This window comes from Aulonocara stuartgranti (genome assembly GCF_965226115.1).
Source record: "Aulonocara stuartgranti genome assembly, chromosome: 13".
NCBI lineage: Eukaryota > Metazoa > Chordata > Actinopteri > Cichliformes > Cichlidae > Aulonocara > Aulonocara stuartgranti.
The window spans coordinates 32,779,713-32,794,818 of record NC_138949.1 but is presented as its reverse complement, the minus strand read 5'-3'; the positions used below and the strand labels follow the sequence as shown (position 1 = coordinate 32,794,818).

Below are 15,106 nucleotides of genomic sequence, written 5' to 3'. Positions count from 1 at the left end.
CCTTCTCCCCTCACTCACCAGCCTGCAGTCCAGAGCAGAAGGTGGAAGAGAAGTTCTGCAGCGACATGTCCACCTCCGTGGCAGTGGACATCCCCAGCAGGCGGGGCAACTGTCCAGCCAGAGACTGCACGAACAGTCTGGCGCTTTGCTGGTCAGCCTCTTGGTTGCGGAGCAGTTTGAGGGACAGGGCGGCAGTGCGCAGGGAGCGCTGACCTGGGAAGTCGCGGGACAACTGCTGGTCCTCGTCAGCCAGCGACATGTTGTCGGACCCGATGTCGGAGACGTCAGAGCGCCCCGAGTCTTTCTCGGCAGCCATGGAGTACTGATCGCACGAGTCAAACTCTGTCCGTGACAGGTCCTGCTCCTCCATGCTGGTGGGCAGCAGGAAGAAGCATGAGATTGTTTTTATTATTTATATATTCTTTCTTTACTTAATTACTATTTATCATAATTTCAATTCAGCAACTAGAGAAACAGCAGTACCTGAAGTTGCTCTCGCTGTATCGTGACCCTCCTCCGTGGTGCGACCGAGACCTGGATTCCACAGACAGGAAGTTCGTGATGTCGGGGTAGACGAGGGCGTGACTCCTTTGCACCACATCTGGAGGAACTGCACCTCCTCTCTCTCCGCCTCCACCTCTTTCTTTCTCTCCTCTTCCCTCCACCTCCCCTGTGGGCACCCCTCCTTCCTCCTTCTGGCCTCCCTGGTTGGGCACGGGGATCGGCTCGTGTTTGGTTTCCTCCTGATCGCCACAGAAAGAAGGCGAAGGGAGACGAGCGTCCTCTCCACACTCCTCCGGACTGGTGTGGCCCACAGCGAGGCCGAGCTCTCCCACCTCTAAATCCAGGGTGGTTTGGCCCGTTTCCGTGGTGATCCTGATGCTGATGTCAGGGCTACGCTCAGTGGTGCCGGTGGTGGCCACATTGGAGGAAGAAGAGCTGGGGTCCCACGGAGGCTGCTCTGAGGACAGGATGTGTCTCTGCCACCTGAAGTCAGCCTCGTTGATCTCCATGGACTCACGTGTCGACTCGGTTCCATCTTTCAGATCGTCCAGTCGTCTGAGGAGAAGCCGAGCCTGGAGAGCGCAGCTATGTTACCGTTTTATACGTAATCAACACCAGAGCCCATATTATGCTGATTCAGAGACCCAAGAGCTGTCACTTGTTAACAAAATCCCACAAACATTTTAATGATGGACGGCCACCGAGAGAGCTGCTCATTCATTGGTTGAGGGCTGTCAAACTAACTGCTAGGAATGCATTAAGTATCACTGGGTTACACAGTGACATAGAGACCTTCTTTTGGCCTGAACACTAAATCCAAACCCTTTGCATGCACAAAAGTGCTACTTAAATAAGTAATACGTTAAACCCCAGAATGGCCCTTTAATGCTGTGGTTCCGTGTGTTGTCTGCATACCTGCTCAGGCTGGATGCCACGGCCCTGTGACAGCTCATCCAGTGCGCTGAGAAGGGCACAGGCACAAGACACGGAGGAGTAACACGCCTCGATGCCTCCTTTCATACAAGCCTCTGTCATCCCATCCATCACTCTGCCACGGGAAGCAGAAACAAACAGCTCAGTATAGGATTGATCGCCAAATGACGTGAGCGAACACATTACTTTGATTTCTACTTTAATTTGGACCGAGTGACGATTGAAACAATGTGCAGCAAAACAAAGAGTACGGACAAACATCCCTGGGTGACAGATTTCAGGTTGTTAAATTTCAGAAACAGAGCAAACACCAAGTGAACAAAGTTAAGAGTTACTAACAGTCTGAGCAGGTCCAGGTGGGACTTCCTCTTTGAGAATGATCGCTTCCTGGTCTCAGGCTCAGCCATGCAGGGACCGGCGAGGTCATACAGCCGCTGGGGGCTGCCCAGAATCTGCCACAGACGAAAGCATTAAAGCTTTTGCTGACATGGTTCTAAAAACATATGCAGGCAGGTTATCCCAAATGTCAAACTGTTACTGGACCCCTTCGAGTGCATGATCCTCGGAGGTACTTGTGAAAACTTTGCTGAATAAAGATTAGCAAAAGGCTGCCTGTCAGTGAAAAATGATATTATAAACGTAGAGAAATGTCTTTGTCCCACCTCCTTCATGATGCGGATGGCCTCGGTGCGGTGCTGAGGAGGAGGGTAGAGGAGGATCCTGTGGTAGAGCGACTGGAGCACCGGTTTCATTGACTCGACGCAGCTCACCAGACGCACCAGCTCTGCTGCAATGTAGCAAACTGTGCGCACTACCGGTGCAATCCTGGCAGGGGCGCTAGAGGAGCAGCCAGAACCTCTGCCCTGATCGGACAGTCCTCCGCAGGAGGAGTCCACCTCCTGGCCCATTCCTGGGAGAACAAAACAAAGAGGGGCATGAAGCTGAACCCATGAAATCATGCTGATAGAAAGCTTCCTCCTATAAGAACTCATGTCTCCTTAAACTCCTGCAGCAGTGAGTGGAAACCAACACTTTTCACACTGTTAGCTTCAGTCGTGATCTTCATAGCTGCATCAGGCTCCGTTTATGAGCGATCAGTAATTAGGTATTGATTTTCCCCCCTTTCTTGGCGCTTGAATTCCTGATAGAGATTAATTTCCACTGATATTCGCTTACAAATTGTTGCAAAAAAACAGACAAACTCCTACAGCGGATTCTTTAGTAAATTCAGTTACCTAAACTGAGTCTCTCTGAGAGGCGGTCTCGGTCTGATGCCGCTGAGTAGCCGTGGTGGGAAGCAATAGTTTTGTCATTGACGGGATTGCCCATGATTGCCACCAGGGATGGGCACAGCTGCTTCCTGGGAAGAGGAACATTAGCGATTTTTATTGATTACATCGGACTACGATCAACTCCAATTAGGACAACAGTGAGGGACCAGTTGATGAAATTTTACTCAGTGAGTCTTACCACACGAGGTCTGTGAAACCTCTGAAGAGGTGCATTGTGGGAGGGCAGCTGCTGAGCATAGAAAGGATGCACTCCAGGTAGAGTAGCTGCAGGAGCTGGTTATCACTGGGAGATTAAAATAAAGAAATGGTTACTGTATTAAACTAGGAAGCTTCCAGGAAGAAACCATGGAAGTGCAGAGGAAACATGCAAACACTGTTTAATGTGGTAAAGCTGACATTTAAAACGAAACCACACGAATGAGCTAAACAGCAGCTAAACTATGTGCAGTTTTTCAACCTTTTCCTGGGCGCCTTCATGTTTGTTCTCATTACTTACACTGAAAGGAGATGAAACACTAATGAAAGCAGAGTGATTATCAGTGACGTCGGCCCATCCTTTGCTCCAAAATCATATATCTGTGTTTTTGTTTCTGTGTTTGGATCAGTCTGACTGAATTATCACCTCCATATCGAGACAAGAGAAATATAACAGAATATTAGTGAGTCAATGAGAATCTGCAGCGTTACCTGTCCACTGACTCCAGCTTTTCACAGAAAACGGTCAGAACCGTGACCACATCTTCACACAGAGCTTGGCTGGTGGGAGAAATATCTGCAAAAAGCCACCCCCCCCCACACGCACCATAAAAAGGTTAATTTGTGGTTCCTGCTTTATCATTCGCCACTATGTACATGAAGTGATAAAAAAATCATTGCTTTCCCAATTTCCTCTCTCTCAGTTTCCCCTCTAAGAAGCAGAATAAATCAGTTCCCTCACTGGAACCTGTTTGGCTCTCTGCCTGCAGAGGCATCTATCGAAACAGTGCATTTGACTGTTTATGGTATCATAAAAGCAGCCCTGCCAGTCTCTCTCCGAAGTTGCTTCTTACTACCAGGAGATTGGTGATTACAGTGGCTTTATAACAGCTACAAAACAGTTGGAGCTGCACACTAAACATGACAAAGAGCCCACAGCCACCAGTGGCTCGCAAGCTTTAATGCTGAACTCACACAAGAAACTAAACTTGGACATTTTCACCATTGCTGGGCCAAACTAGTGTCTCTATGCCTCCACCAACCAGTGATGCTTTAACTTTCACATGCCACTCATAAAATGGGCAATAATGTCCCCAGTCCAGCATTCAGAAAGCACTTGGTGATAGTGGGGAAGAAGAACTCCCTTTTAACATGAAGAGACCTTCAAGAAAACCAGGCTCAGGGAGGAGCAGCCATCTGCTTTGACCAGAACAAAAACGTTTTATTGTGTGTACTGCAGGGGCCAATTCAGCGTGAACATGAGCGGGACTGGCAATCAGGGAGCTTCCTGTTAGGTCAGAGTGATCTTAAGGCTTTTATTTAGTCTCTGCTGGACACTCATACCCTACAATGGTCCTGTCTGCAGCATTCATAGTAAGATATTAGGCAGTGAAATGCTGTGCTCATATGCAATATTACATATTAGGAGGTGAGAAGTAAATCCCTACAGCTGACAAAGGAAGCTGCAGAGGTGAGAGAAACCCCTGGCAGTGATGTACCTCGTCTCTGCAGCGGCGGTGCAGTCACCTCGTCTCCATCTGCACCCTGGAGAGGAACACACACAGGAGGCATGCTTACTGTCACTTCAGTGTCAAAACAAATGCGGTACTGTACGTTATGCTTTTATCTACCTGTAATTTTCTACTAGTTAATGTGTGCACATACAGTGGGGCAAAAAAGTATTTAGTCAGCCACCGATTGTGCAAGTTCCCCCACTTAAAATGATGACAGAGGTCAGTAATTTGCACCAGAGGTACACTTCAACTGTGAGAGACAGAATGTGAAAAAAAATCCATGAATCCACATGGTAGGATTTGTAAAGAATTTATTCGTAAATCAGGGTGGAAAATAAGTATTTGGTCACCTCAAACAAGGAAGATCTCTGGCTCTCACAGACCTGTAACGTCTTCTGTAAGAAGCTTTTCTGTCCCCCACTCGTTACCTGTATGAATGGCACCTGTTTGAACTCATCATCTGTATAAAAGACACCTGTCCACAGCCTCAAACAGTCAGACTCCAAACTCCGCCATGGCCAAGACCAAAGAGCTTTCGAAGGACACCAGTAAAAGTATTGTAGACCTGCACCAGACTGGGAAGAGTGAATCTACAATAGGCAAGCAGCTTGGTGTGAAAAAATCAACTGTGGGAGCAATCATCAGAAAATGGAAGACATACAAGACCACTGATAATCTCCCTCGATCTGGGGCTCCACGCAAGATCTCATCCCGTGGGGTCAAAATGATCATGAGAACGGTGAGCAAAGATCCCAGAACCACACGGGGGGACCTGGTGAATGACCTGCAGAGAGCTGGGACCAAAGTAACAAAGGTCACCATCAGTAACACACTACAACGGCAGGGAATCAAATCCCGCAGTGCCAGACGTGTTCCGCTGCTGAAGCCAGTGCATGTCCAGGCCCGTCTGAAGTTTGCCAGAGAGCACATGGATGATACAGCAGAGGATTGGGAGAATGTCATGTGGTCAGATGAAACCAAAGTAGAACTTTTTGGTATAAACTCAACTCGTCGTGTTTGGAGGAAGAAGAATACTGAGTTGTATCCCAAGAACACCATACCTACTGTGAAGCATGGGGGTGGAAACATCATGCTATGGGGCTGTTTTTCTGCCAAGGGGACAGGACGACTGATCCGTGTTAAGGACAGAATGAATGGGGCCATGTACCGTGAGATTTTGAGCCAAAACCATCAGTGAGAACTTTGAAGATGAAACGAGGCTGGGTCTTCCAACATGACAATGATCCAAAACACACCGCCCGGGCAACAAAGGAGTGGCTCCGTAAGAAGCATTTGAAAGTCCTGGAGTGGCCTAACCAGTCTCCAGACCTCAACCCCATAGAAAATCTGTGGCGGGAGTTGAAAGTCCGTGTTGCTCGGCGACAGCCCCAAAACATCACTGCTCTCGAGAAGATCTGCATGGAGGAATGGGCCAAAATACCAGCTACTGTGTGTGCAAACCTGGTAAAGACCTATAGTAAACGTTTGACCTCTGTTATTGCCAAAAAAGGTTATGTTACAAAGTATTGAGTTGTATTTTTGTTATTGACCAAATACTTATTTTCCACCCTGATTTACCAATAAATTCTTTACAAATCCTACCATGTGGATTCATGGATTTTTTTTTCACATTCTGTCTCTCACAGATGAAGTGTACCTCTGGTGCAAATTACTGACCTCTGTCATCATTTTAGGTGGGGGAACTTGCACAATCGGTGGCTGACTAAATACTTTTTTGCCCCACTGTATACATCTGTATAATATATCTGTGTGTATATAATTAAAGTATTGTGTGACCTCCTGTCTGTGGCGGAGCTGTAGCGTCAGGTCTCCCAATATCTGGCTCAGCGTGGCTCTCACCGCCGTGTTGATGCTGCGCTGGTGACAGCTGGACATGTAGGTCTCGATGCACACCTACACACACACACACACACACACACACACACACGAACATCTGTCAGTGTGTGGTCTTTCTTATGTCACTAAACCAGAAAAACCATGACGCACTGTGCCAAGAAACCATCACAGACAGACACCGAACTGTTGGACAGATTCATAGGAGCTTTCCATGGCGTCACTGGTTACTATGGTAACCAGACAAGCGAGCAGCAGGGGCAAGGGGATGTATTGTCAGTGTCAGACATCTTTCAGGCAGATTAGAAGGTTACAGAGTAAACACTGTGCATCTGTGGAAGGTAAGACAGACGTTAGCTAGTAGCTGAGCACACACACACATCGGGTATTCATCTAATTGACATAACGCTTTCCCTAGCCACCCACCCTAACCATGAAAAATGAATGCCTAACCCTAACTCAATTGTAACCCTGACACTAAAACCACATTTTGACATTTTCACTTGTGGGAACTGGGATATTGGTCCCCACAAGTATAGTAAACGTACAATCTTTGGTCCCCACAAAGATATGAATACATGCTCACACACACAAACACACAGCCATTTATAACACATGCTTTCCCGCTTTGCTTTTTGCATTTAAAATCAACTATACCGTATTCTCGCGCTTATTCTACATGAAATTAAAAACAGACATTATGAATACAATTATTTCATATAGAATTAAGGAGGGAATTTCAAGTATTTTGTTTTCTGTAGCATTTTTGCTAAATATTGTCTGTCACATCTGGGCACCTTAGAAACAATGGAGATCTTAATTCACATAACAATTCTTTTTTTTTTCTTTTTTTTCACATGAAAAAAACAAAAACAGCAAAAAAACAAACATAATACGCACTGACAATAACATAATGGCACAGTGAAACCGTCAGACCAGCCCGGTCTGGGGGAGCTCCCCTCCACCTCTTTACAGGTCCCATGTCGTCAGGTTTTTGCTACTGTCCACGCAGCACTTTACAGTCCATCCCTGATGATATTCGGAAGGCTATTTCCAGTCTCTTTTATGACCTGCCTTCTAAAAAACAGTGACCACGTCCTTAGCAGGCCTTCCTTCTTACAGTAGTTGTGTGAAAATACTTAGTTAAGCTCTGGTTATATAACCCACCACCCATCATCCCACATTACCACCTACAACAAATCTCTCCCACTTCCTCCAGATTTTAAGAAATTGGTCCATTTTGTGGTTCAAAGAAAATGTAAGTTTTTCCATTCTATGTATTTCCTCCATTATTCCTATCCTATCTTTCTTTGTTGGGGGCTCTTTCTCCAGCCACCTCCTGGTAAGTGCTTTTTTGCCCGCTCCCAACAGAATATTTATCAAAAATTTGTCCCTTAAGGAGGCTGCTGATGGGATATCGCCCAAATACACAGTACAGAAATCCAAATCACATAACAATTCTTAATCCAAGAGTGGGGTTTAATGGAAGAGCTACAGAGCTTGTTGATAACAAAATGTGTAAGCCAAGATTTATTTGACCAATTATCAAATTTCTGTTCCATCCTGTGAGCTCAGAGGGGCTGAGAACTACCAGGGCCAACCTCACGTAGAGCCTAAACAAAGACCACATTTGCTAATTACATTTGAAATCTTGGCAGCTTCAGGGATGTTTTACACCACCTGCTCCCAATCAATAAAAAAACCAATACATCCTGCACCATAAGGCACTCACAGATGGGATGAATATGCATGTGAGAGGGACAAGAGAGCAAGGAACAACCTCAAGGTACCTCTTGAATTAAGAGTTGCTCCGGCTCCTTCAATTTTAATGCTCACACTTCCTGCAAGCAATCGATACTCCACCTTGTTTTTTAAAGCGCTGCCAGTTAGTGTAAGTACAAACATGTCTGAGGGTTATATTAGAACCTACATAATGTGGGGTTCATATAGTACATGCACAGGGTACATTTATTTAAACAACGCTTAAAAGCTAAAAGCTTGTGTTGTACAGCCACAAACAAGAAGAAAACAACAGATCAATAAAGCTCCTCGGTAACAAAATACTCATATTCCTATTTTGCCTCTAGGTAGCACTGGTCAGTTGCTACAAAACAACCTACTGAATATAAAAGATGGGGGGAAACACCGCGATGTATTAGTATTAGCACTTTGAAACTAAAGTGACCATATTTTTGACGAGGGGATAAAGTGCTATGCTACAGGCTAACACAAGTAAGCGGCACCTATAAATTATACAGGTGCGACAGCGACAGAGGCTGCACGAACTAACAAGTAACAGTATGGTGGCTACATCCATTTTTTATTTACAGTCTCTGAGTCTGAGAATGACTAAACTGTTGCCACCTGTTCAACCTGTAGTCAGGTTTCAATTTTCAGCTTTATTTGTGGCAAATCCCCCCAACAGTCACCTCAAGGCATTTTATATTGTAATGTAAAGACCCTACAATAACACAACCCTAACAATCAGATGACCCCCAATGAGCAAGCGCTTGGTACCAGTGGGGAAGGGAGACAGGACAAAAAACACACAACCTGTGGTCTACTGAACATTAATGAGTTAGTCTGTTTGATGTAAGAGTCAAATGTTTGGGAACAAGAAAATTATTTACAGTTAAAATAAGGATATCCATCCATCCATCCATCCATCCATCCATCCCCTTCAGGGCCACAGCTGGGTTGGATTCATAGGGCATGAAGTTGGGTACACCAGTCTATCGGAGGGTTAACACACTAATACATCTGAAGTGTCTATAGTTGTATGGCAGGTTACATTTCATGTAACTGATGACCACATTAGAGAGATGGAGCGTAAGCCTTGAGCTCTCCGTGTTTGACAATGCATGAATCTCTCAGCGCTGCCAATCCCTCCATTAAAATAAATAAATACATTAGAAAAAAACTGTCCTGGCCCTATTTGCCTAGATGTTTTGATAATGGAGTGTTGCTGACAGCCTTTCCAGCCACCCTGAGTTATGCCCCAATGCAAATACAATACACTCACACACCAGATGGCCAGCCCTGACAGCACAGAGCCCATTAACACGCCATGGTGACTGGGTTTTTACGAGCTGTTAATGGACGTCAAACATCACTTAGCTGCAGGAGATGTTGCTTCTGCTGCTGGGGGAAGTGACGTGACAGAAAACATTTGACATAAAACACTCGACCACGCTACGATCAGGTGGTCTGAACATTAATGACTAGCATGACGTTTCTGCTCAGTATAAACAGTAGAACTGTAGAACACTGTGCTTTCTGAAACGTCTTTCTTAGAACCAAACGTCCCATTGTACAGTAAGCTGTCAGCGTAAAGTCTAATCTTTGCATTGAACTGATTAGTGTCTTGAGATGATTTGACACCGTTCTTTTATTCATGACTCCAAATCAGTTTTACCTAATATAAACCAAACTGAATGAGGCATCCATTATGAAACAGCCCAAGGAGCAAGTTACGAACCTGAGCTATCGAGAAACGGGGGATTACTTTTTTATGTTCTATAAAGACCAAAAGGGAGGCTGAGTCTAAGAATGACTCAGGGCAAAAAAACTAAAGTTTCTGAATTTTATTCATCAGTGTTTTTACTGCTGGTGGCTGTACAACGCGGACAACCCAGTTTAAACGTTTGTGAATGAAACTGTCTCCTTGAGCACTTCTGGACTGCTTCCAGCACAGCTGCTATTTTAAAAGCATTTCCTGGGAGTCCCAAACCTTGCAGACTGCACCAGTTCCACACAGAGCAAACATTAACTTCAGTGTCAGCTTGACCCAAGTTTAATTTCAGGGATCATCACTACCCACGGGAGCTGAGACTCCAGCTACATCTCAAAGACCAGGCTGCAGGTCTGCAGCACATCCCTGTTTTTTCTCCTTACATTGAGAACATTGAGCACTACTTTTACTACGGTTACTTTAACTATCATTACTATTAATATCATTATTATCATTATCATCTGGTGCAGTGCCACCCAAGGAGATGACCTTGAAGGGGTTGATGTGTCATATTTGAATTTGTGATTTTAAGCCAGTTGTGATCACACCTCCTAATAAAAACAAGATGCTATCTGTTCTCTTGAACCCCATTCACTGTGAACCCAGCAAAACAGAAGAGCTTAATCTATAATCTATCTTAATCTATAGTTTAATACAGAACTGAACCTGCTGACCTTCAAGGCCGGGGCACCGCCTGACGTGTGCAGTATGTCATCAGGCAGGCAGTGCTGGACATTTATCCAGTCTCTTCAGCTATACGTTCTCATGCTCATTATAAGTACACTGTTCAGCAGAAATCAAAGCAAGCTGAGGCTTGAACTGGGAACAGATGTTCTTGATTACAGCAAAACTGATGATGATTACACAGACGTGTTCCAGTAATATGATGATAATACAGCCTTAAAAACCATGAGTAAGAAGCTTTGTACAGATTGCTAAGCCAGTGAACCTGGTGCAGACCTTGGTACTTCCAGCACGTCACGGTTTTATTGGTTTTATTGGCAAATATTTTCATCTGCACAGCCCTGCCTCTTTGTTTGTGTGTCTGTAGGAAAACTCATCTCACTTTTCTGAATAATTGATGAGATTACAGTATGAGATGAGGCTTGAGGGCAAGTGAGGACAGAGAAACGCTTCACCTTTTAAAAAAAAGATCCATGTTCAGCTCGCTGTGCTAACAGTTCACTTTCCTTAAAAAAAAATGCAACGCCCTCTATCATCGGTTCAGTCTGAGACAGCCTATTCAAAGCTGGTACTATGAAAAAAAGTCTGCGTCATGAGGCAACAAGCAGGAACAAGCTAAACAGAAAATGATGCAAATTCTTTTTAACATGTTTGAATTTTCCTTTGTAAAGCTCGTTTGGCCGTCCAGTCCAAGTTTAGTCCGGCCCATAAAAGTCTGTCTAATCATTTCAGAATAATTCCAGGCGACAGCAATACAGAAAAAGTCTAAAACTTAATGTAAGAGCTGGAAAAAGAATCCAGGAAAGAAATTTCTGCACAGTGATGAAGTCTGTGAATGTATTTGTTTATGCATTTATTTATTGCCAAGTAAAAGCTCATGTATCTGATTATGAAGATGAGTCGCATCAGTCTCAGGCTGCCCTACCTCAGCAATCCGGAGGATGGAGTCTCCATTAATGTCAAAGTTTGGTGAGTAGGTGATACAGAGCAGGACCTGCACACAGGAGAAACACACTCTTAATAAGCAGGGATATTGCATTTCATCATTTCGAGCTGACTGGAGACCAGAACAGCCAATCCGATTTTTTTGCATCCAAGTCTGTGATTGGCTGGTTGTCTGGCACAAATATAACGGTGTAGAGAAAGAGTTGAGCGCGCACGGGCAGAAATGTTGAGAGTGCGAGCAACACATTGCGAGCGAGCGCAAATGCAAAGACTGAGCGAGAGGGGCTGCTATTGTGTGTGTGTGTGTGTGGATAACAGCAAACACTGAAATACATTTTTTGCACGCAGCAATGAATTTTGTTCACTCAAATTCAGCTTTTCTTCGCTCAAAGAAAAATTTCTCCTCAAAATACAACACTTGCACCTGCAAATTTTTTTACGTGCGCTCAGAATAGTGGCACAAAAATAACGGCATACTAAACTGCTTTATTTTCATATTAACTATGCCCAAAGCTGCAAACAAAGTTAATGTATATATAATTAATAGCTGTGAGCCAAAAGCTCAGGTTGCACACTGCTCTAAAAACTGTGCTTCATGCTGTTTGTTCAACTCTTGGCTCGATGATTCTATTTACAAGGGCCAATCAGAAGAAAGCTGGTCAGTAACAGCAAAAGGGGGAGGAGCTAAACCAGCTTATTTCAGGCAAAGGATGACATGGGAGCTGTACAAAGACCAAATAAGATACTTATTTATAATAAGTAATCATGCATTAAATAATACAATAATAATGCAATAAGTAATCATGCAATCATGCAAACCTACTCCAGTAGAGTCCAAGAATAAAATATGGAGGTGGAAATCGCTACCATAGCAGGTTCACTTTACATAGGCTAAGTGCACTAAGGAGCGTGCTCCAGGAAAATACAGTCAATGTTAGAAAATAACATCAGTTTTGGGGTCTAAATGATTAAAAATTGACACTATTTTAAGTGTGTTCACATTAAGTGTAGCTACATGATGAGCAGTGTGGGCACTCAGAACTGTAGACTTCTTTCAGTCCAGTTTCACAGAACAATTTTCAGCACCAAGGACAGCACCGGCTGCACCACCACGCAAGCCTGGAAGTTTCATGCATGACACAAGTACAACCATCTGTCATCATTTCAGCCCCAAAAACACATTCCCAGGTCTTACTTTCATAACTTCCACCTGCAAGTCTTCATGGAGAGATGGGGTAACTCTGATAGCCTCCAACATCTGGCTGAGCAGCTGTTTCTCCAGTGCCTCCACCTCCACACTAGCTCCACCCACAAACCTGTCCTCACACAGGAGTTTCTGTGTAGAGAAAAGCTACAGCTTCAGTTTGTACCTTCCACTTTAAGCTGGTGTCAGAGTTCAATCAGAAAGGTTTAAATAAAGACGAATAAAATCCAAATAAATAAATAAAACCTTTATTTATACATTTGTGTCTTCCAGTACCTGCATGCCAGTAAGTGCAGTCTGTCCCAGTTTGGTGTTTTTTGACTCCAGAGCCATCTGTAGAGGCAGCAGACAGCGCTCTCTGGAAGCAAACACAACATAGTAATGCAGGCAGTGCAATCACAGCTCTCTACAATCTCTGAAGATTAGCTGACACGATCACAGGCAGTCAGGGATTGGTGTCAATAAAGTGAGCGAACACAGACTTTGGAACAGAAAAAAATGCTAAATATGGAGTGAATAAATCTTGGAGTGGAAGTTAATAAATTAAGCTTTAATAAATGAGTTCTCATCAATGATTAGTGGTTGAAAATGGTTATGTTGCATAGGCGGAATATCTCTTAAAGGCTGTGAAACTGTGTGTGCAGTACTTCAGAGATGTGAGAAGAAAACAGATCAGCAGATTATCAGAACGTCTCCTTTTTCACCTCCATCATAAATCTGTGCCCTCCTCCAAAACCGAAGCATTATAGTTTACAATCGTTACAGTAACAAGTCAGGAGGAGCAATTTACTTGAGCTTCTCTTGTCTGGCAAAAGTCTTCATTGGCCAACCCGTCTGATGGGTGAGGGGAGCGTAAGTCATAAAGTTGAACTACATTCTAGTTCTTGTGTCCTTAGAGCTGCATATAAGCAACATTTGTAATAAACATCAAACCTGGGCTGGAGGTGGGTTGCAAAGCATCTTGCAGAAGTGCCACACTGTTTTCTTGCTAAGGTCATGCTCAATTAACCTCTTTCCTGATGAGTTTACTGCTGGTTTCAAGTCACTCTGTGCAACATGGTGTCTGTTTTATAAATTGTGGCCCACAATAACATCCAGAAGGATATAAAGCAAAGTATGCGTCAGGGTGGGCCTACCTCATGGCTGATTAATATCCCATATCATATCACACCACATGAGCTCACAATGTCAGCTGGTTTCTCAGTCAGATCCGCCCGTCACACGAGCAAAATGCTAAGCTTAAAACTTTGCACAGGGAACCCAAATAATCTCAGCAACCACATCCTTTGCTAAATAAGCTTTTCACGGTAGCTTCACGCAGATATCTTTATGTAAACCAGCTACTGTGTTGCTTCTCCCGTAGTTTCTTCGATCTCTCTTTCCACTCGCTCGCCCTCCATCTCCCTCTTGTTATTTGTGGTTGGTTGAGTCACCGCGCTCTGCTGCTGATTACAGGATACTGAGCTTCATCTCTGCGCTCTCAGGCTGCTCTGAGCTGCCACAACTCGACCACTCAAGCAGGCTGTGAGGAGCCACAGTTTGCACGGCAGTTACCCACAACCAGACCATTTATGAGCAACAAACAACACAGACAACAAAGTCAAAAGACAAAAAGGCAAACATTTGGGTGAAAAACATTGAGAATTTGTCATTTAAACACCAAACTCAGTCACTTTTGAATTTGATTATTTATAATTAAATACATTATAAATTAATCTTCCATCAGTCTGTCAATCAAGTCTGTTCTTTAGCATCTCTCCTTCAGAGATAACAGGCATGAAGTCTTATCTGTAGAGCCAGAAGAACACACTAGTAGAGAAATCATGGCACTATATTACAAAGACATTATCATCAATATTTAATCTAATACGCTCTAATAAAACAACACAGATTATCACGTGAATAATTCATGCCGTGTTGGGAATTTACGGGACCATCACGAGCTGCTGGCCACCAGCAGCAGCAGCTCCATCCACTTTACACTTTACTGAGTTTTACTCACAGAAACAGTCACAGATTCCTAGATTTCAAACTCACTACAGCGACTGCAAGAATCAGACAGATCATATTATTGCATCCCCTCTAATTAAAAAACTCCACCAAGAGATCACTGAACTCTAAAAATGTCCAACTGGGTTTTTTGGAATGATTTAAAAGGTGATTAGCACAAAAGCACTTGGACTCAGTAGCACAAACTCCCCTCACATTAGAGAGCTCAGGTGTTATCAACACTGCTTTTTCTCTCAGCTCTTTTAGTTTGTGGTGCTCTCGTACTCATTTAAATAATAGAAATACTGAAAACTGAGTTAAACTGTACGATAACAAGAAAAATACTGCAGCTGTACCTATCATTGCTTTTATTCTGATGGGGACCAAACTCACAAAATAAATATAACACTGTGTTAAATAAGATTTGAAAATAGTGAACGTGTTTACTGAGGTCAAGGGTCAAATGGGAAATACGGCCTTT

The 15,106-nt window shown here is 43.9% G+C and overlaps 1 protein-coding gene across 4 annotated transcripts in view; it reads right to left on the bottom strand.

Annotated features, from left to right (window-relative positions):
• Window positions 1-15,106, bottom strand: part of arfgef3 (ARFGEF family member 3) — a 48,694-nt gene that overhangs the window by 28,151 nt on the left and 5,437 nt on the right. For all 4 annotated transcript variants that reach the window (XM_082558030.1, XM_082558031.1, XM_082558033.1 and 1 more), the window contains exons 3-15: window positions 12,913-12,994; window positions 12,628-12,768; window positions 11,413-11,481; window positions 6,236-6,352; window positions 4,424-4,469; window positions 3,417-3,501; window positions 2,908-3,012; window positions 2,673-2,797; window positions 2,100-2,347; window positions 1,777-1,889; window positions 1,420-1,552; window positions 484-1,076; window positions 19-371 (exon numbers count right to left, since the gene is read on the bottom strand). In XM_082558030.1, the coding sequence (XP_082414156.1) occupies window positions 19-371; window positions 484-1,076; window positions 1,420-1,552; window positions 1,777-1,889; window positions 2,100-2,347; window positions 2,673-2,797; window positions 2,908-3,012; window positions 3,417-3,501; window positions 4,424-4,469; window positions 6,236-6,352; window positions 11,413-11,481; window positions 12,628-12,768; window positions 12,913-12,994 (2,210 nt within the window). The remainder of the gene's footprint in view (window positions 1-18; window positions 372-483; window positions 1,077-1,419; window positions 1,553-1,776; window positions 1,890-2,099; window positions 2,348-2,672; window positions 2,798-2,907; window positions 3,013-3,416; window positions 3,502-4,423; window positions 4,470-6,235; window positions 6,353-11,412; window positions 11,482-12,627; window positions 12,769-12,912; window positions 12,995-15,106) is intronic.